A 20,943-nucleotide genomic window follows, 5' to 3' on the forward strand; every position below is an offset into this window, starting at 1 on the left:
TTTTATCCAAGATCGAAACCAACAAGGTCTTCATACTTATAACCCTTATGGAAATTAGATTGGAAAAAGGTGAAACAAATCAGTCTAATGCACAAACGCCTGTGAAGCATCTTACTCAAAAATGGTATTAGCAACTTACCTATAAGAAGAAGCGGGAGTTAGCATCTTAACTTGCCTTTGAAAATAGGGTGAAACAATGTCTGTTTAAAAGCCTGAGGGAGCAAACCATGCTACAGCTACCTACTAAGCACACTGTACGCTAGAAGATAACACACTTCTCCAGCTGCTTTACTGCAGCTGCCGTATCCATCTGAAAATGCATTTTTGTCTTTAAAACATTCTATCACTCCTGTTGCAGAGCTCTTCCCAATTGAGCCCTGCAGCTCCTTAATTTTTGTAGCCTAATAAGGTGCAACAGCATTTAAAATATGCAGTGGTTTTCCCACCACTGGAAACAACTCACAAGGCTGCCTCAGCGCAGCAAATATTTTGCTGATGGAACAACATTGTTTTGTCTGGCAACAGGACTCAATATGCTTTCACAGTCTACTTTGTTACTTGGTTTCCATCATGTAGGTTCCCAATGTCTCTACATCTAGCCAATAAAAGTTCCTTTGTAAGCCAGAGGACTAATTTCTTAAAGCCAATCTATTTTTCCTTAAAAAAAAAAAAAATAAATACAACCGTGGAAAAAACCCTCTGCCTGCCTTTAGATCCTCCAAATTAAAATCATATTCCATTGGATCCTGTGGTTGACAAATCTGAAGAGCCACATGAGTGATATTTCACGTAATACCTGAAATATTTTCCTTTAAGATTCAAAATTTTCATAAATTATCTCATTTTAAACAAAATCAGTGAATGAACAGACCAAAGTAATGAACTGCTCATCAAGTCAAGTTATTATAGGTTCCAGAAATGAACACTTGCAGAAAAAAAAAAATCTGTGTTGCCCCTACTATGTGTCAGAAAAATGGGGGAACTGTATTGTGAAGCTCTGAAGTAGCTGGAACTCCAGGATGCATGTGCCAACACTTCTGAAAGAATCATTGTAATTTTGTTCCACTGATTATTCTGGCCAGTCTACTGTGTAGCTGGCCTTGGACTTGTCCACATTCCAGAGCCTCACCATCTACGGTCATGACCCCTTTAGAAGTGAAAGGCTCAATGCGGAAGGCTTTGATGGGGACATAAACCACATGAGGAGAGCTCTGTTGTAAGTGATTTCCTTTTTCCACAGCCAAGAAGTACTTAAGTAGTGACGCCCTGGAGATCCCTGCTTTCACATAGAAGAGGTGAATAAGGTTGTCATCTGGTTTGGAGACCATAGGTGCCATAAAAAAATCTTCCCCTAAATATGGCTGGTAGATGGCAAGAACCAACACAAAGTCTTCTTCCTTTACAATAGTCCAGTGGTTTGGAACCGGCTGATCCAAAGGAACCACCCTAGAAACTTCAGCTACTGAAGCTGTACTTGTGTGGTCCACTTCATTAGCATTTGATTGAGGATTGTATGAATTATTGGAGTTACAAACGTTATACTGACAGTTTTGGCTTATTTGAGAGCTGGTGAAAGATGAAACCTCACCAGAAGCCTCTGCTGCTGGCAAATAGCTAAGACGGCCTTTGTAAGTCCTTAAGGAGCACAAACGAATCAGAGTACCCAAAGTGAAGCGTGCCGGACCCATCGTGCGATGTTTCTCACTTTCAATGTCCACATCTGAAATAAATCCCCAAGCAAAGCTGAGAAAAGAGAATAGATGTTTGCCAGAGGCTGTAGTGATGGAGACAAGATCCATAGGGGCCACCAAGCCTTTACAGAGCGTGAAGGTAGAACTGGTCAGTAGATCTTGGCTGTTAACAGGATCATTACTGGAAGAAATTGGGGGATGGGGGTTGAGAGAGAGAGAGAAGTAAATAAGGGCGATAACAGCAGGCAGTTGTTCATCTAACTCTAAAGACAGGCTTAACTGGTTAGATGCTCACTCCAGCAGCTCTTTTAATTTTGCTTCCATTCTTCCACTGGTGGGGGGGGGGGGGGGAGAAAGAAACCAGCTCTGATACAAACAGTGGCGTAGCCAAGGGTGGGCTTGGGTGGGCCCAGGCCCACCCAGTAACAGTATACCTATAATGTGGCTGGCAGGGATCTCCAAGCCCCATCAGCTGAAAACTCCCAACAAGTGTCCCTCCTGCATACCTTGTAAGTAGCAGATCTTCACCTGCAGTGAGCAGTGACATACATACTGTTCGCACCGGCCCTCTGATGTATTTCTGCCTAGGCGGAAACAAGAAGTTGGATCAGAGGGAAGGGTTTGGGGCCTACATGAGCAGTGTGTATTAGTTGCTGCTCACTGCTGATGAAAATCTGCTATTTAAAAGGTATACAAGAGAGGGGGGTGTTTGAGAGACCATATGGCATGCAGGTGAGAGAAGGAGAGACCAAATCACCTGTGGGACGGGGCGAGGTTCTTCTGCCCACTCATCTTGGGCCCAGGCCCACCCAAAATTGGGTGTCTGGCTACGGCCCTGGATACAAAGGTTATGCTATTTGCCCCTTCTTCAAACTTTATGCAGGCTATTTTGACTAGCAAACACATTCTTTCACTAGTTAAGTATCCTAATGCTACTTCAAGCTTCAGAGGACATCCTCACTCCCCTTGCTGGCTAAAGTTTACCTGTTGTCTACTTCTATAGTCCAATCCTTACCACTTCTCTCCCCCGGCACGTGCTGCACTAGAGAGAAACTTCATACCATCATGGCAAATATTCCATCAGAATACAAGTTGTAATAAGATCAATGGTGGACCCTCGATACAAGGGACTTACTACAGTTGTGTGACTAATCAAAATGAAATGCAAGTATTTGGTAACTGACAGCAGGATAATCCTTTGTTTTTAAGTTGTGCTAGTACATGAAATCTGTGACAAAGGATAGATTCACTTTTACTAGTAAAGTTCATCCATTCAGAAAACTGGTTCATAAACCCAATGGCTTAACTTTTACTATATTTTTCAAGGGTAAAAATGATTATGGCTTTTATCTGCCTATTTTAAGCAATTTATTTGATTTGCAGCTCATGTACATAAGTATTGCCATACTGGGACTACTACTATTTAACATTTCTAGAGCGCTACTAGGGTTATGCAGCGCTGTACAATTTAACATAGAAGGACAGTCCCTGCTCAAAGAGCTTACAGACCAAAGGTCCATCAAGCCCAGCATCCTGTTTCCACCAGTGGCCAATCCAGGCCACAAATACCTGGCAAGATCCCCAAAAAGTACAAAACATGTTATGCTGCTTATCCCAGAAATAAGCAGTGGATTTTCCCCAAGTCCATTTTAATAATGGTCTATGGACTTTTCCTTTAGGCCAAACCTTTTTTTAAACCCCGCTAAGCCAACTGCCTTTACCACATTCGCTGGCAACGAATTCCAGAGTTTAATTACACATTGAGTGAAGAAGAACTTTCTCCGACTCGTATTAAACTTACTACTTTGTAGCTTCATTGTACAGGAAGACACTCTTGCACTTTGATGGAACTCCTTGTGTAAATGTTTTTGCACAGCTCTTGCTTCTGCTCTCTGTCTCCTCATTAAGGGTAATTGTTTAACAGGATGCTTTAAGGCAGTGGTTCCCAAACCTGATCCTGGAGGCACCCTAGCCAGTCAGAGGATCCCACAATGAATATTCTTGAGAGAGATTTGCATGAGGTGGAGGCAGTGTATGTAAATATAATTAATTATATTTGTGTACACTGCAAATATAATGAATTAATGTATATCAATATATATTCATTAAGGTGGTTTAATAGTGTGTGTAACTTATATAATTCATTGTGGGTGCAAATCTCTCTCAAGAATATTCATTGTGGATATCCTAAAAACATGACCAGCTGTGGTGCCTCCAGGATCAGGTTTTGGAACCTCTATTTTAAGTCAAAGGGCAAGTAGCTGGCTATTTCAAAATTACATATATCCACTTCTATGGTGTTAAAACCGCATTGCAAAAGCACTGAAATTGCAGCTAGAATATAGCCTTATACATTAACTGCAGCTTAGCTAAGCAGGTATATAGATAACGTTTTGATATACAAGCAAGCTCTCTGCAAAGTCCTAGCTTGAGGTATCGCAGAAGGGCTTTAGCCCAGGGGCGTATCTGCGTGGGGCCACAGGGGCCTGGGCCCCCGCAGATTTCGCCCTGGACCCCCCTACAACAGACCCTCTCCACCTCCCCCTCCCGCCCGCCACCAACCCGTCGCCGATCTTTGCTGGCGGGGGACCCCAAGCCCCCGCCAGCCGAAGTCCTATCTTCCGTGCAGGATGCAAGTTTCAACGCTTCCTGTTCTTCTGAGTCTGACGTCCTGCACGTACAACGTGCAGAACGTCAGACTCAGAATTTGGAATTCAGTCCGACGTCCTGCGCGTTGTACGTGCAGGACGTCAGACTCAGAAGAACAGGAAGCGTTGAAACTTGCAGCGGCGCAGCCTGCATGGAAGAGAGGACCTCGGCTGGCGGGGGGTTGGGGTCCCCCGCCAGCAAAGGTAAGTGACAGCAGCGGGGGAGGGTGTCATTGGTGGCGAGGGGGGGGGCGGAAATGGCGGGGGCGGGGATCGGTGGCGCCGGGGGGGGGGGGCTAAAATGTGCCCCCTCCCTCTGGCTCTGGCCCCCCCTACCGCCCGAGTCCAGATACGCCCCAGTAGCCAAGAGCAAATCAAGTGCTGTTGTGGCATTGAGTATTCAGAAAACCTACTGCTGAGCCTGTGTTGAGGAAAGGTGTATCCTTATTTTGCAATGGAAGCAGTAGGAGTGGATTAAGTCAGAGAAGTCTCCTAATTTATATTTTTTCCAGGGTGGGGAGAGGGAGGCACTAATCAATAAAGAACTACTTATCCCCTTATTTCGGAATTTAGCTGTCCAACAAGGTTTAGCAGATGTGCATTCACGCGTTTCTTTGGGTTGGGATTCTGATACATAAAGAGTGTTGTAGGTAATACAGCTTGGACCTCCTTACCCAGTATAATGATTGATGGACATAGCCAGGGCATTCCCAGAGCCCCCTGGCAGAATGCCCAATGGTTTCTTGATGGCAGATTGCCAGTCAGAGCGTTCCATTAACCCATTTATTACCTGCTGAGCAAAAGACAATCAGTAGTAGCCCTCATTGAGAATGTAAAATGATTGTTTTTAATTTTATCAGCTATCCAATTTGATATGCTGCACATCAGTTTGGGTTGTTTACGTGGTTTACATAGAGGCATATTTTCAAAGCACTTAGCCTTCCAAAGTTCCATAGAAACCTCTCTCATTATGCCTCATAATAAACTAATCAAAATACAATGTACAGTATACAACAGCAAATAAATTCAATACAATAAACATAAACTAAAAATTATTTTAAAAATATACAATGTGCATACTAAAAAAAAAACATTAAAAAGAAGAGAAAAAGTTATTTGAGGCCCCCTAGAAAAGAAATACCTGATCCCAGAGGTTTTCCCCCCATTTCAGCAGGCATCACACAATCAATTGCCTTGGCTTTGAGTCATCACAGGGAGGTTTATCTGGTGGGGGTGGAGGGAGGAGACCTCATCAAATCCCCTGACTATATTATATTCATTGTGGGACTCTTTTACTAAGCCACGGTAGGTTCTGCGTGTGTGCAGTGCGTGCCAAAATGAGACTACTGCCAGGCCAACATGCCCTCCTAGCAGTAATTTCAGATTTTTCGCATGCCCATAATGCCTGGATGAATTATTTGTTTATTTCCTCCTACGCACGCTGGTTCCAGCGGTAATCAGCACTTGGTGAGTGCCAACCAGTCACCACGCGCGTAGCGCTTGAGCCTTTACCGCTAGATCAATGGGTGGAACTAAGGGCTCAGGCCGGTTTTGGGTGTGCACTGGTTTCATTTTTACCACAGGCCCTTTTCCCGTCCCATTAAAAAAAAAAAAATTTGTAGATGCGGTAAAACCTCCGTCGTCCTGCTGTCTTTGGCAGAACCTTGCTGGTCACACTACTCTTAATAGTAACTTATATCATTGTCTATAGCTGTGTAAATCAATTTATACCCCTCACTTTCAATAAGAAAAGCAAACAAGAGGGTGAGGTAGGTGAGTAACCTGAGACACCACCCCCCCCCCCCCCCACCTCCCAAATTCCCAATCCATCTCATTAATAGAATGATATAAAAAGCTTTGTCAGCTCGTAGAGAACTTAGAAAGAAGTTGTTCCTTCTTGTATTACTAAAATCTCACACGTAGCTAAGGGGATGCTAGTAGAATCTGGCTCCCTTTTTTCTCGTAAATTTTAAACAACTGCTAATCAGAAAAGATAAGAAATTATTATACGTTTAGATCTGAGGAACATGAAATATGAGTAACTCACCACAGATGCTAACTGGTTACCAAATGGGAATGTGAACTGCTCCACATTTAATCCAGTCCCGGGTTTACCCCCCCCCCCCCCCCCCCCCAGTGCACATATTCCTTATCTTTCTTTTCTTCTGAAAAAGCAATAGGGAAGATCAGAACTATAACTCCCTGCCTACAATAGGGAAACCCAGGACTGGATTAACCATTCAGGCAAAGTTGACATCAATTAGCAACCCCATACTAATTGTTATAATTACTAGTTTATGCTGGGACCGCTGCTTTTAACAGGAAGGCAGCACGTTGCTTTCTCTCTCGGGTCCCCTCCCGGTTTCGTGCTCCACCCGGGCAGAAATGTGAATGGGAACAGCAGAAAACTCACACGTAAACAGTGTAAGTTGCACGGATCCTTTTGTTGCTCGAGCAGAGGCCGGAAAGTCAAGCAGAACGGGGAAAAAAGACCAAGTGAGGATGCGAGGCCAAACGAAAACAAAGATGGCACGGAGCCCTGGCCTGGACCAACAATTATTTAGTGAGCCTCAGATGCAGCAGATCACAGCGGCGGTAAAAGGTGCGACGGAACCGCAATTTGCCCAGCTGTCAGAACAAATGACAACAATAGAAAAGGCACTGGATGAAACGGTACGCCGCACAGGTGAACTGGAAACGCGAGTAGCGGGGACAGAGGAGCGAGAGCCAAAGCTGGAGAACACAGTCCGCGAATTACAAAAAACAGTGCAAGAACAAGGTCAACTTCTAGATGATCTGGAGAATCGATCTCGTCGCTCAAATATAAGAATCGTGTGATTTCCCGAATCGGTGCCAGACCAAACATTGAGCACGGTGCTGGAACGCTGGCTAAGTGCGGAGTTAGCACTAACGGACAGTATGGGAAAACTATGCTTGGAACGCGCGCACCGGCTGGGTCGGAGGCAGGAGGGAAGCATGCGGCCTAGGGTAATCATAGCGAAGGTGCGAAGGTGCACAACTTCCTTCACAAAGTGGAAATATTGAGAGGGGCGCTCCAAAAAAGAGACAGGCTAAGCTATGAAGGTAAACCCATAAAGATTTTTCAGGACTATTCACTGGCACTACAGCAGCGCCGTCGGGAATTTAACCCGATCTGTAGCGCACTGTTTGCTAAGAAAGAAAAGTTCATGTTATTGTACCCGGCAACATTAAAAATCTCTCACAAAGGAAAATGGCATGTCTTTACATCAGCTGAAGAAGCGGATAACTTTCAGAAGGCTATGAATATATAAATGGGGACACAGAAGGACTAAAGTGAGAGTCCTTGAATAGGGAACAAATTAGAAAGGAAGAAATGGATTACATTGAAAGAAATCCGGGTCAAAAGGAATATATTGAGATGAACAGAGCAAGTACATGGTAAACTTGGAAAGGACTGAACAGGCTACTAAACGGCCACGAGCAATTATAAGCGTCCCACATAAGGAGGGATCCCGAATATAAAGATCTAAAGAACTGGAAATAACAATGTTATAGTAAATGCTGAAAGCTAAGTAGTATATGTTATTTTATGTGTTGATATTTAAGATTATGAGTGTTTAGATAGATAAGAGCGGGACAAGAGTGTGATAGGAATAGGAAGGGTGGGGGGACATATCACAGTGATTGACTATTTCCTCCAATCAGAGGGGAGATAAGAAGGGTGCAGTGATGGAAACAGGGGTTACACAGGGGGAGGGGACGATATGGGTGGGAGGGTAGGAAGGAGGGGGGGAGGGATATGAGTGGGGTATAGACAGGGAGCTGAGACATTTATTTATTTAGTTAGTTACATTTGTACCCCACACTTTACCACTCTTGGCAGGCTCAATGCAGCTTACATGGGGCAATGGAGGGTTAAGTGACTTGCCCAGAGTCACAAGGAGCTGCCTGTGCCTGAAGTGGGAATCGAAACTCAGTTCCTCAGGACCAAAGTCCACCACCCTAACCACTAGGCCACTCCTCCACTGTTGCTACTATTTGAGATTCTACATGGAATGTTGCTATTCCACTAGCAACATTCCATGTAGAAGTCGGCCCTTGCAGATCACCAATGTGGCCGCGCAGGCTTCTGCTTCTGTGAGTCTGACATCCTGCACGTACGTGCAGGACGTCAGACTCACAGAAACAGAAGCCTGCGCAGCCTTCTACATGGAATGTTGCTAGTGGAATAGCAACATTCCATGTAGAATCTCCAATAGTATCTATTTTATTTTTGTTACATTTATACCCTGCGCTTTCCCACTCATGGCAGGCTCAATGCGGCTTACATGGGGCAATGGAGGGTTAAGTGACTTGCCCAGAGTCAAAAGGAGCTGCCTGTGCCTGAAGTGGGAATCAAACTCAGTTCCCCAGCACCAAAGTCCACCACCCTAACCACTAGGCCACTCCTCCAACATGTCCTAATCGTTCAGCTTAGGAACAATTCAATTTCCCTTGAGAAATCAAAGACTCTTATGCTGCAATGGTTAAAGATATTAGTGCTGGAATAGGTCGAGAGAATAATATGTGAGGAAAGGGGAATCGGGCGAGGCTGGGCGCCTGATCCCCAGGGCCGTGCCGATGCGGTAAGCGAGGTAAGCGCCGCAGGGGGGCGCCCACCTCTGGAGGGCGCCGCCGCGGTGCTTACCCTCGCCCCGCCGAGGACTTTAAATCTTTTGGCACCAGAGAGGGGGGTGCCGCCGCTCCCGCTGCTCTTCATCCTGGCACCCCCCCCTCCCGCACCAGCCCTTTAAATTTATTTGCCGAGCGAGCGCAGCACCTCGTGTGCAAGTAAAAGAAGCGGATCCGATCATCTCATTGGGCCTTCCCTCACTGTCCCGCCCTCCTCTGACGCAACTTCCTATTTCCTCTAGGGCAGGACAGTGAAGGAAGGCCCAATGAGATGATCGGATTCGCTTCTTTTACTTGCACACGAGGTGCTGCGCTCGCTATCACGTCGGCAATTTCTTTTTAAAGACGGGTGGCAGGGAGAAGACGAGGCAGGGTGAGGGTGGGGGACAGATGGGGTGACCGTGAAGGTGGGGGGGGGGGGACTCGGATAGCAGAAGGGACGGTGGGAGACAGATGGGGTGAGGGGGACTCGGATGGGCAGAAGGTACTGGGTGGGAGACAGATGGGGTGAGGGTGGGGGGCACTTGGATAGCAGAAGGGACTGGGTGGGAGACAGATGGGGTGAGGGGGACTCAGATGGGCAGAAGGGACTGGGTGGGAGACAGATGGGGTGAGGGTGGGGGGCACTTGGATAGCAGAAGGGACTGGGTGGGAGACAGATGGGGTGAGGGGGACTCGGATTGGGCAGAAGGGACTGGGTGGGAGACAGATGGGAGAAGGGGCATGGAGCTGGAACTGGGGTCTGAAAAGTGAGCAGGAGGGAGAATGGGGTCATGCCTGGGGCAGGGGTGGATGGGAGAATCAATGGATCTGGAACTAGGGGCAGCCGCAGGTGGGAACTGGGAGCCAAAAAGAGGAGGCAGTGAGAGAGGGGGGATAGATCCTGGATGGAATGGGGAGTGAGAGGGGGGGCACACCCTGAATGGATGGGAGGGCAGAGAGGCATGGATGGGAGGGCAGGGCCTAGGGAGAGGACAAATTGCTGGAAGGGGAGGGGAGAGAGGATTGCTGGCTATGGATGGAGGAGGGAAGGGCAGAGAGGGACAAGGATGGACATGGGGGCCCAGGGAGAGGACAAATTGCTGGAAATGGAGGGGAGGGGAGAGAGGAGGATTGCTGGCTATGGATGGAGGAGGGAAGGGCAGAGAGGGACAAGAATGGACATGGATGGGAGGGCAGGACCCAGGGAGAGAGGAGAAATTGCTGGAAATGGATATAGAGCAAGAAATGAAGAAGAAAGGAGAAAAGTAAAGAAATAAATGGAAAGGAAGCCCTGGAAATGGAGTTAAGAGGACAGATAGCAGCAGAATCAGATACTGGACCAGCATGATTGAAAAAAGAAAGTCACCAGACAACAAAGGTAGAAAAAAATTATTTTATTTTCATTTTAGCGTTTGGAATATGTCCACTTTGAGAATTTACATCTGCTATCTTATTTTGCAATGTATAGCAATTTGTTTCTAAGAATATTGCTGACAATTCCTTTCAGTGTGGCAAGTGGTGAGCGATCATTTTCATGGGGGGGGGGGGGTGATCATTTTCACGGGGGGGGGGGGCGCCAACTGATAGTCTGCAGGGGGGCGCCAGAGACCCTAGGCACGGCCCTGCTGATCCCCATCGAAATAACTTAACACAGCTAAGAAAGGGACAGGCCAAACATGGCGGTTAAGTCAGTTAGATTCCACACGTGGAACGTAGGAGGCATCACGTCACCAATAAAACGCTCAAAGTTATTGGCGGCATTGCATAGGAAACAAGCTGACATAGCATGCCTACAGGAGACACGTTTGTCTCAGGAAGAGCATGGCAAGCTGCAGATGAACTGGGTAAGGCAGGTACACGCTTCCTCAGCAGACGGCCGCAAAGCAGGGGTAGCAATATTAATAAGGAAAGGGTTGGCAGCAAAGTCGGACCTATTAACGTCAGACTCGAAAGGGCGATATGTTTTAATATATTTATGGCTACAGGGCAGGGAAATATTGCTGCTGGCATTGTACGGGCCAAATAATGGGGATAGGAAATTTTATGAAGACCTGGTACAGACATGCAGAGTATATAAGTAATTAAAATTAATGATAATGGGGGATTTTAATTTGGTAGCTAAACCTGGAGAGGATTGCTCTGCGCCGGGTCTGGCACATAGAGGAAGGGACCGAGGACCTGAATAATGTCATCATTTATGCAAAGCTTAGATCTGGTGGATGCCTGGCGTGCCCTCCACCCGGGACAGAAAGATTACACGCATCTGTCCAGAGCGCATGGGACATATTCGAGGCTAGACTATATCTTAGTGGCACGCACGATGTTCCCAGAGGTGCTATCAGTAAATACAGGAGTAGCAGACACATCAGATCACGCGATGGTTTGGTTAGACCTAGAGGCGCCAAGTTACTACCAACAACAGGAGAGGGGTTGGAGATTTCCAGCTCACCTCTATAAAAACCAGGAGTTTACGAAGTATATCAGGACAAAATGGGAAGAGTTTGAACACTTTAATGAACAACATAAAGATAATCCAACCTTATTCTAGGCAACTGCAAAGATAGTCATGAGGGGTGAGCTAATGGCATATGTACATGCAAGGAATAAGAAAATATCAGGGGCAATAATAGACTAGGAAAAAAAATTATCCCTAGCAAAGAGAAAATTAATAAGGTCACCGACAGGAGGGAATAGAGAGAATCTACACGCGGTGCAGGTGTCCCTAAATTCTTTGCTACATGAAAGAGCAACAAGAGGGATCCTCTATACAGTGGCGTACCAAGGGGGGAGCGGTGAGGGCGGTCCGCCCCGGGTGCACACCGCTGGATGCCGTGCGCCTGTCGGCTCTTCGTTTTCATGCTCCCTCTGCCCTGGAACAGGTTACTTCCTGTTCCGGGGCAGAGGGAGCATGGAAACAAAGAGCCGACAGGCGTGTGGCACCCCCCCTCCCAGCGGCGTGCACCCAGGGGGGGGTTCTTTCACCGGGGGGTCGCGCTGCACCCAGGGGGTTATTTCGCCGGGGGGGGGGAGCACTGCACCCGGGGGGCGGGGCGCATCGGCGATCCGCCCCGGGTGTCAGCACCCCTAGGAACGCCACTGCCTCTATAATAAGTATAGGTTCCAGAGACATGAGAACAGGGTAGGCTCTGTGCTAGCCGGAATGGTAAAGATCTGGGAAGGACGGGGAGCGATAACGACTCTGAAGGACAGGCAAGGCCAACTGCATCACAAAAGTGCAAAGATAGCTGAGCTTTTTAGTCAGCATTTCTCAGAGCTATATGCTGCCCCAGAAAGAGGAGACAAGGAAGATTTAAATAATTACCTGAAAAAAGGCTAATCTCCCATCTCTCACAGAGCAGGAGAAGACGCTGTTAAATGCACCCATATTAGGAAAAGAATTGCAGGAGGGAGTGAAGGCCCTAAAATTACACTCTGCACCGGGCCCAGATGGTCTGTCGGGGGAGTTCTACAAATTGTTAAGTGATAAGCTTATAGGCCCCATGGTCTCCTATTATGATCAGGCAGTAGGACGAGGACAATTCACAATGCAGGCAAATGAAGCACTAACTAATAATAAAAAAGCCTGGCAGAGAAGAGAACCTATTAGACTCCTACAGGCCGATATCTTTAATAAATGTTGGCCTGAAACTATTAGCCAAAATAATGGCTAGCCGCCTTTCTCAGATACTACCATCTTAAGTAGAGGAGTGTGGTAGCCGTGTTAGTCCACTCTTAAGGAGAAACAGGCCAGATGCTTAAGACAAGATTCAATTTACATAGACATCATATGAACAATACTGGTGCCAGCAGGGTTCCCACGCCTGTTGGTCAACATTTTACAGGACCAGGACACTGTACCAGTGATTTCACAGTGAGAATCCTGAAAGGTAACTTTAAAACCATACAAGAACGTAAGACCTTTGAAGTCAGAATGATTGAATATTTTAACACCCAACAGAAAGGACTTAACAAGGATCTGGGGTTCCTAGCCCATTATAAACCATAAAGCTGTATGTCTCTGTTGATCACTCTCCCCTCACCTATCCACACCCATCCTGTTAGAATATCAATGATATGCTTTGATGTCCCCATGCATACCTCCTACCCACCCCCATCCTCCCACCCTGTCAGACTGTCATAGTAATGCTTGAATGTTTTCACTTATATACACTGTCAGCTAGCACATTTGCTTATTTCTGATCTGAGGAAGAAGGGCAACCTTCGAAAGCTAATCAAGAAATGTATTAAGTTATGTCCAATAAAAAAGGTATCATCTTATTTTCTTTTCCATGTTTTATTTTGTTTGATTTCTTCAGATACTACCGAAATTAATAAGCAAAGAACAGGTAGGCTTCGTTAAAAACAGGCAGATTGTGGGAAATGTGCTTAGGCTGTTGCTGGGAATGGCGACATGTCAGCAACAAGAGAGACTGACGTGGGCTATCAGTATAGACGCAGAAAAGGCTTTCGATAAGCTCCGTTGGGATTTCCTATTTGCAGTGCTTCGGATGATGGGATTTGGGGGCTGGTTCATAAAGGCTCTTCAACTGCTATATACAGACCCAAAGGCAGCCCTAGTAATAAATGGGATAAAGACACCATTGTTCCAAATAGGCAGAGGAACACGTCAAGGATGTCCCCTGTCCCCGCTTATGTTCATATTATCGTTGGAACCATTGTTGAGGCATTTGGAAGTGGCAGAAGGGGTTCAGGGGGTGGAGGTCGGGGGGGGGGGGGGGGGGACATAATAAAAACATTGGCTTTTGCTGATGATTTATTAATTCTATTGCAAAACCCTGCAAGCTTCCATACCAAGGTTATTCGAAGAAATAGAAAGCTACGGGAGACATTGAACCTGCCATGAGTGGGAAAGCGCAGGGTACAAAATGTAACAAAAATAAAATAGATACTATTGGAGATTCTACATGGAATGTTGCTACTATTGGAGATTCTACATGGAATGTTGCTATTCCACTAGCAACATTCCATGTAGTAGGCTGCGCAGGCTTCTGTTTCTGTGAGTCTGACGTCCTGCACATACGTGCAGGACGTCAGACTCACAGAAGCAGAAGCCTGCGCGGCCACATTGGTGATCTGCAAGGGCTGACTTCTACATGGAATGTTGCTAATGGAATAGGAAAACATTCCATGTAGAATCTCAAATAGTAGCAACAGTGGAGGAGTGGCCTAGTGGGTGGTTAGGGTGGTGGACTTTGGTCCTGAGGAACTGAGTTCAATTCCCACTTCAGGCACAGGCAGCTCCTTGTGACTCTGGGCAAGTCACTTAACCCTCCATTGCCCCATGTAAGCTGCATTGAGCCTGCCATGAGTGGGAAAGCGTGGGGTACAAATGTAGCAAAAATAAAATAGATACTATTGGAGATTCTACGTGGAATGTTGCTATTCCACTAGCAACGTTGCAATGTTCCATGTAGAAGATTTACATTGAACCTACAAAAGACAAAAGCATTAATAGTACAAGGGGAAGTGGCAGATGAAGGAGGAAGAGAAATCACAATACTGAATACAGAGGAACCTCTCAGGTATCTGGGAGTATTTATCCCACAAGACTTGAGTAGGTTATATGATCTCAACATAACAAAACTAATGAATGACACAATAGATAGATTGAGAGCATGGCAAAGATATCCATTGTCCCTAATGGGACGTATAGCATTATATAACATGTTAATCATTCCTCGCTGGTTATATGTATTTCAGTTTCTCCCTTTGTACTTAAAATATAAAGATGAGAAAGTATTAAATAGACAGCTTCAACAGTTTTTTGTGCAAAGGAAAAAAGCCCAGAACCCCTTTAAAGATACTGCAAACACCAGTGGAGTACGGGGGCTTGGGCTTGCTAAGTATCTGACAAATAACAGTAGCCAGTGGAATAAGACTTATAGCAGACTGGTACAGAGTAACACAAGACTTTTCAGCAACCTCCATGGAGCTAGAATTCACAGGAAAAGTGCATTTTTAGTTGCTTGCTGCATGAGGCCAGAAGGCCGATTCCACGGGAACTAGCAAGAACGTCAATATCACCCACAGCAAAGAAAGTGTGGCGTTGGGTATGCAAGCTTCATAACTTTTCGGCGAGGGCCACTCCATTTATCTCCATATGTGGAAAGCCAGCTTTTCCTCCAGGGGACATGTATCCCACGTTTAAAAAATGGCAGCAGAAAGGAATCATCTATTTGCACCAGATTTTAACAGAGGAGGGACGTCTACAGTCATTTGCGGAATTACAACGCTCCCATCGCTTACCTAACTCTGATATATTCCATTACAGGCAACTGGCACACTACATGAATAGCCTGAAGTGGCAAAACCTAACGGAGGATGTACAAGAGGAAATAACCACTGCAGAAAATGCCACTGTCAACCCATCATAGACATATCAGAGATACGGCAGCAGAGCTGACTTTTGAGCAGTTGGCAAAGGCTTGGTCAGCAGATTTGGGCATAACTTTGCGCACAGAAATATTTCAAGGTCACATCCTAAAAATGAAGAGCTACACAAACTTCACTTGGTGCTGGGAAATGCAATATAAGTTTGCACTGAGAATTAATATAGCACCAAGAAGGGCTTTTCATATGGGATTGTCCCCTGCAGGAGAATGCCCAAAATGTAATAAGGTGGGTGCAACATTGGGACACATGTTTTGGACTTGCCCTCCCACTAACCGGTTCTGGAAAATATTGTTACAAAAAAATTTCACAAATGTGAGGAGTACAGTGGAATCCAGACTGTAAGTTATTATTCGATCAAATCAGCATCGCAGCTCAGGCGCCAAGAGGATTTAAAGACTTTGCAAGAAGGGCAACCATTGTAGCAAAGAAGGTGATTCTGACAGAGTGGTTGTCCAGGAAAACTCCCACGATAAACCAGATGATACAATTAATGAGAATGGAGAGAGTGGAAACTCCAAAGTTGGACACGAAGAATGGCCAAAGATTTCAACAGAGATGGTCAGCATTTTGGCAGACCCTAACGCCAGCAGCTAGAGGTAATTTATTAAACATTTAAGGCCTTAAAGGACTAAAGGGAAGTGAATCGATAAGAAAGTAGAACGTGAGAGGATCAGGGAGAGATTAGTTAAAAGGGGGGAGGGGGGGATTGGACTGGCAATGTTTGCAGAGAGGCTGTTTGATTGGGGAGAGGCATAAGGAACAAAGCTTTTCCCAATCCATAGTTGGTTGACAATATCAGGCCTCGTATAATGATAGCAAGTTAAAGCAATTTACAACGCTGATAATCCTGAAGTAGTAAAAACTTACATGTATAAGGGTGGGAGTTGAGGGGGCGGGATGAGTAGTTTTGGGGATAAAAAGCTAAAAATGACTTGACGTTGGCAGACAGACTGACAGAAGCCTGTTGTGCAATCAATGTTCTTTATTATAAAAATGTAAATTCTATTCCCAATGTCAATAAAAATGATTTAAACATAAATGATCTAGAGATGGGAATAACTAGTGAGCTAATTAAATTTGCTGACGCAAATCGCAAGAGGATTGTGACAAATTACAAGAGGACCTTTTGAATCCAGCCTCCAGTACTGAAAGATAAGTCTGCCTGGCCTTGCTTGGTTTTGGGCCATTATTTGCATAGACTCTACAGATAGATTTTGCAGGAAACAGTCCACAAGATTTAAGAAACTAGAAAAAAAACATGAAGTAAATAAAAAAAACAACCTCACCTACAATGCATGGAAGCAGTCACACAGAAATTACAAAAATGCAATTAAACGAGCTAAAAGATCCTACTACACACAAACAATTATAACCAGCGGCACAGACATGAAAAAAACAATACCAGCTCATAAAAAATCTACTCAACACCAACCCAATCACATCATCACCATCAAACTACCCATCTGCAAACCAACTAGCCAAATACTTCAATGATAAAATTACCAATATTTGCAGCACGATACCCCAAGATTGTGCAAATATCAATACCTTTCTTGACGAATTGGGCCCATACATAGATGAAAAATCCCAGCTGACCGCTCATGGACAAATTTCACCCTCCTCACCACTAAAGAAATTTCTATGGCAAATCACCAAGCTCTCCAAATCTCACTGCCATCTCGACCCATGTCCAAACTACCTAATGAAAGATGCCCCAGAACGCTTCATCACAGATCTTACCTCCCACCTAAACTTCCTGCTACAACAAGGCTCATTTCCTACAGAACATGGCAATATACTACTTACACCAATACCTAAAAACCCCAAGAAACCAGCGAGTGATGTCACCAACTATCATCCAGTCGCATCCATCCCTTTGCTAATTAAATTATTGGAAAACAAGGTGACCGCCCAACTAAACGACTGTATACAAAAATTCTCCATTCTACATGAATCACAATCGGGTTTCTATTCAGCCCACAGTACAGAAACCGTCCTACTCACCCTAATATCCAAATTCAAACAGGAAATTTCACTTGGAAACAACATCCTCCTCTTACAATTCAATTTATCCAGTGCATTGGTAAATCACAATATCCTAACCAAACTACTGGATAAACTTGGAACCTGCGGAAACATCATTAATTGGATAAAAGGCTTCATCACCTCAAGATCTTACCAAGTCAAATCAACCTCAACTATCTCATCTCCCTGGTCACCAAACTGCGGTGTACTTCAAGGTTCCCCTCTAATCCTGATCCTTTTCAATCTTATGATGATCCCACTAGCAAAAGCTCTATTCAGACATGGTCTCAACCCTTTCATATATGCTGACGACGTCACCATATTTATTCCCTTCAAATCTAATCTAACTGAAATTTCCGACAAAATATCCTTGAGCATGCACATCTTAACCGCTTGGGCCAACGCCTTTATGATGAAAATGAACAAAGAAAAAAATGCAATGCCTAATCCTCTCTTCCCAGCACTCCATGCCCCTCCCTACCAACCTTAACATCTCCGGCACCACAATCCCCATATCTGACAACTTAAATCCTCAAAGTGACATTAGATAACCATCTCTTGCTCGAAGATCATGCAAAATCCACTACAAAGAAAATGTTCAACATGATGTGGATACTGAAACGCGTAAAACCGTATCTCCCCCTGAAAACATTCCGGAACTTGGTGCAATCCACAGTACTTACCCACGCCGACTACTGCAACAGTATTTTCTTAGGCTGCAAGAACTACATCCTGAAAAAACTTCAAACTGCCCAAAATACAGCAGCTAGACTCATTTTTGGCAAACCACGATTTTAAAGTGCAACACCTCTTCGAAAAAAACTTCATTGGCTCCCTGTCAAAGAACAAATCAATTTCAAAGTCCACACACTAATCCACAAGATTATCCACGGTGTATCTCCAGGCTATATGCTCGTCAAAGCAAATGCAAGGCGCAGATAAAGAAGGCCAAGAGGGATTACGAAAAAAAGATAGCATTAGAGGCAAAAAACATAGTAAAAAATTTTTTCGGTATATTAAAAGCAGGAAGCCGGCAAAAGAATCGGTTGGGCCGCTGGATGACCGAGGGGTAAAAGGGGCGATCAAGGAAGACAAAGACGTAGCGGAGAGACTGAATGAATTCTTTGCTTCGCTCTTCACTGAGGAAGATTTGGGTGGGATACTGGTGTCGGAAATGGTATTTCAAGCGGACGAGTCAGAGAAACTTACTGACTTCACGGTAAACCTGGAGGACGTAATGGGGCAGGTCGGCAAACTGAAGAGTAGCAAATCTCCTGGACCGGATGGTATTCATCCTAGAGTACTGATAGAACTGAAAAATGAGCTTGCGGAGCTACTGCTAGTGATATGCAAATTATCCTTAAAATCGAGCGTGGTACCAGAAGATTGGAGGGTGGCCAATGTAACGCCCATTTTTTAAAAAGGCTCCAGGGGAGATCCGGGAAATTATAGACCGGTGAGTCTGACGTCGGTGCCGGGGAAAATGGTAGAGGCTATTATTAAAAACAAAATTACAGAGCACATCCGAGGACATGGATTACTGAGACCGAGTCAGCACGGCTTTTGTGTGGGGAAATCTTGCCTGACCAATTTACTTCAATTCTTTGAAGGAGTAAACAAACATGTGGACAAAGGGGAGCCGGTTGATATTGTGTATCTGGATTTTCAAAAGGCGTTTGACAAGGTACCTCATGAAAGGCTACAGAGGAAATTGGAGGGTCATGGGATAGGAGGAAATGTCCTATTGTGGATTAAAAACTGGTTGAAGGATAGGAAACAGAGAGTGGGGTTAAATGGGCAGTATTCACAATGGAGAAGGGTAGTTAGTGGGGTTCCTCAGAGGTCTGTGCTAGGACCGCTGCTTTTTAATATATTTATAAATGATTTAGAGATGGGAGTAACTAGCGAGGTAATTAAATTTGCTGATGACACAAAGTTATTCAAAGTCGTTAACTCGCGACAGGATTGTGAAAAATTACAAGAGGACCTTACGAGACTGAGAGACTGGGCGGCTAAATGGCAGATGACGTTTAATGTGAGCAAGTGCAAGGTGATGCATGTGGGAAAAAAGAACCCGAATTATAGCTACGTCATGCAAGGTTCCACGTTAGGAGTTACAGACCAAGAAAGGGATCTGGGTGTCGTCGTCGATAACACACTGAAACCTTCTGCTCAGTGTGCTGCTGCGGCTAGGAAAGCGAATAGAATGTTGGGTATTATTAGGAAAGGTATGGAAAACAGGTGTGAGGATGTTATAATTGTTGGAATGTAATTGTATTTTACATGCATTGCCTGTCACCTATTATTTCTCTGTGATTACTCTGTGACCTCTGATGTGAATTACTTAGAGAGGTCACACAGCTATGCAACTTCCTGTTGGGGGTTAGATGCAGCAGACACAGCACATGGAGCACATGGAGCTCATGATCTCTCCTAACCTGAGAGGATCTATGGTGGTGTGAGCATCCATTACCATCTAAGCACATGGAAGGAGCTGATAATACAAATGTATAGTAATATGTATATATAAGCCTGTCTGATTATAATCTAACTACAAACTGTGAGTAAACAGATGTTTTGTTACTTCAACTTTAAAGTGACTCAGCAGTGAATTATTCAGGGGTGAATGAGAGAGAGATGAAGAAAGAAATTAACATTTCTAAAGCTGAAGCTGTGTGTACTAAAATCTGCTAATTATTTACTACAAATAATCCAACAAAAGGGTTATGGGCCCAGGGCCAGGAATTGAAAAAGAAGAGAAATATTACCAGGCAGAAAAAAAGGCCACATTTTTCTCTTAAGTTTTAAAGGAAAGATTCAGTCTGTCTCTCTCTCCCCCCACACAGCAGACAGAAGGCTAAGAAAATGGCTGAGGGAAGAAATTCACCATTGTTCTATTCTCTCAAGGTGCCTAAATTAACTGAGTTTAATTATCGGCAGTGGGAATTAAGATTCATATGTCTCCTTCGAGCAAAAAGATTAAATATATGCTTAGATCAAGACAGAACAGCTGAAAATATGGCTGAATGGGACAATGCAAACTATTATGTGAAGTGCATGCTTTTGGAAGCTCTCTCAGAGAAACAAGCCATATTAGTGGAGGGAAAAGATACACCAAAGGACATTTTATATAAACTGAGAACTATGTATGCAACTACATATGCAAAGCAGCAACCAATTTGGCTGGCAGAGTTGAATGAAACCAAATTAAGGGATAAAAGTAAATGTAATGATCACATTATGCATCTTATGTCTTCATTTCAAAAGCTAGAACTTTCTGGAATTCCCATGTGTGATGCATTGAAAAGAGCATTTCTTTTTACCTCACTATCAAAGAAGTTTGATGTTTTTAGGTCTGTAAATGAGGCCATTGAAGGGCAATCTTTTGAACAGGCAACATCAAAACTAAGGCAGGAATGCATAATAAATGATTCTGAGGAGATGTGTTCTCAAAGCAAGTCAGAGAGAAATGAAACAAATTTCTTGGCAAAGAACAGAGGAAGGCGGAGCTATGGGAAAACTCCACCCAA

At 44.6% G+C, this 20,943-nt stretch overlaps 1 protein-coding gene across 1 annotated transcript in view; it reads right to left on the reverse strand.

Moving 5' to 3' along the window:
• Positions 1-630: 630 nt before the first annotated feature.
• Positions 631-20,943, reverse strand: part of SPHK1 (sphingosine kinase 1) — a 57,961-nt gene continuing 37,648 nt past the window's right edge. Inside the window, exons 4-5 of the mRNA XM_030208197.1 lie at positions 5,014-5,129; positions 631-1,872 (exon numbers count right to left, since the gene is read on the reverse strand). Coding sequence (XP_030064057.1) covers positions 1,047-1,872; positions 5,014-5,129 — 942 coding nt within the window. The 3' untranslated portion in view covers positions 631-1,046. The remainder of the gene's footprint in view (positions 1,873-5,013; positions 5,130-20,943) is intronic.

This window comes from Microcaecilia unicolor, chromosome 6, assembly GCF_901765095.1.
Source record: "Microcaecilia unicolor chromosome 6, aMicUni1.1, whole genome shotgun sequence".
Classification (NCBI taxonomy): domain Eukaryota; kingdom Metazoa; phylum Chordata; class Amphibia; order Gymnophiona; family Siphonopidae; genus Microcaecilia; species Microcaecilia unicolor.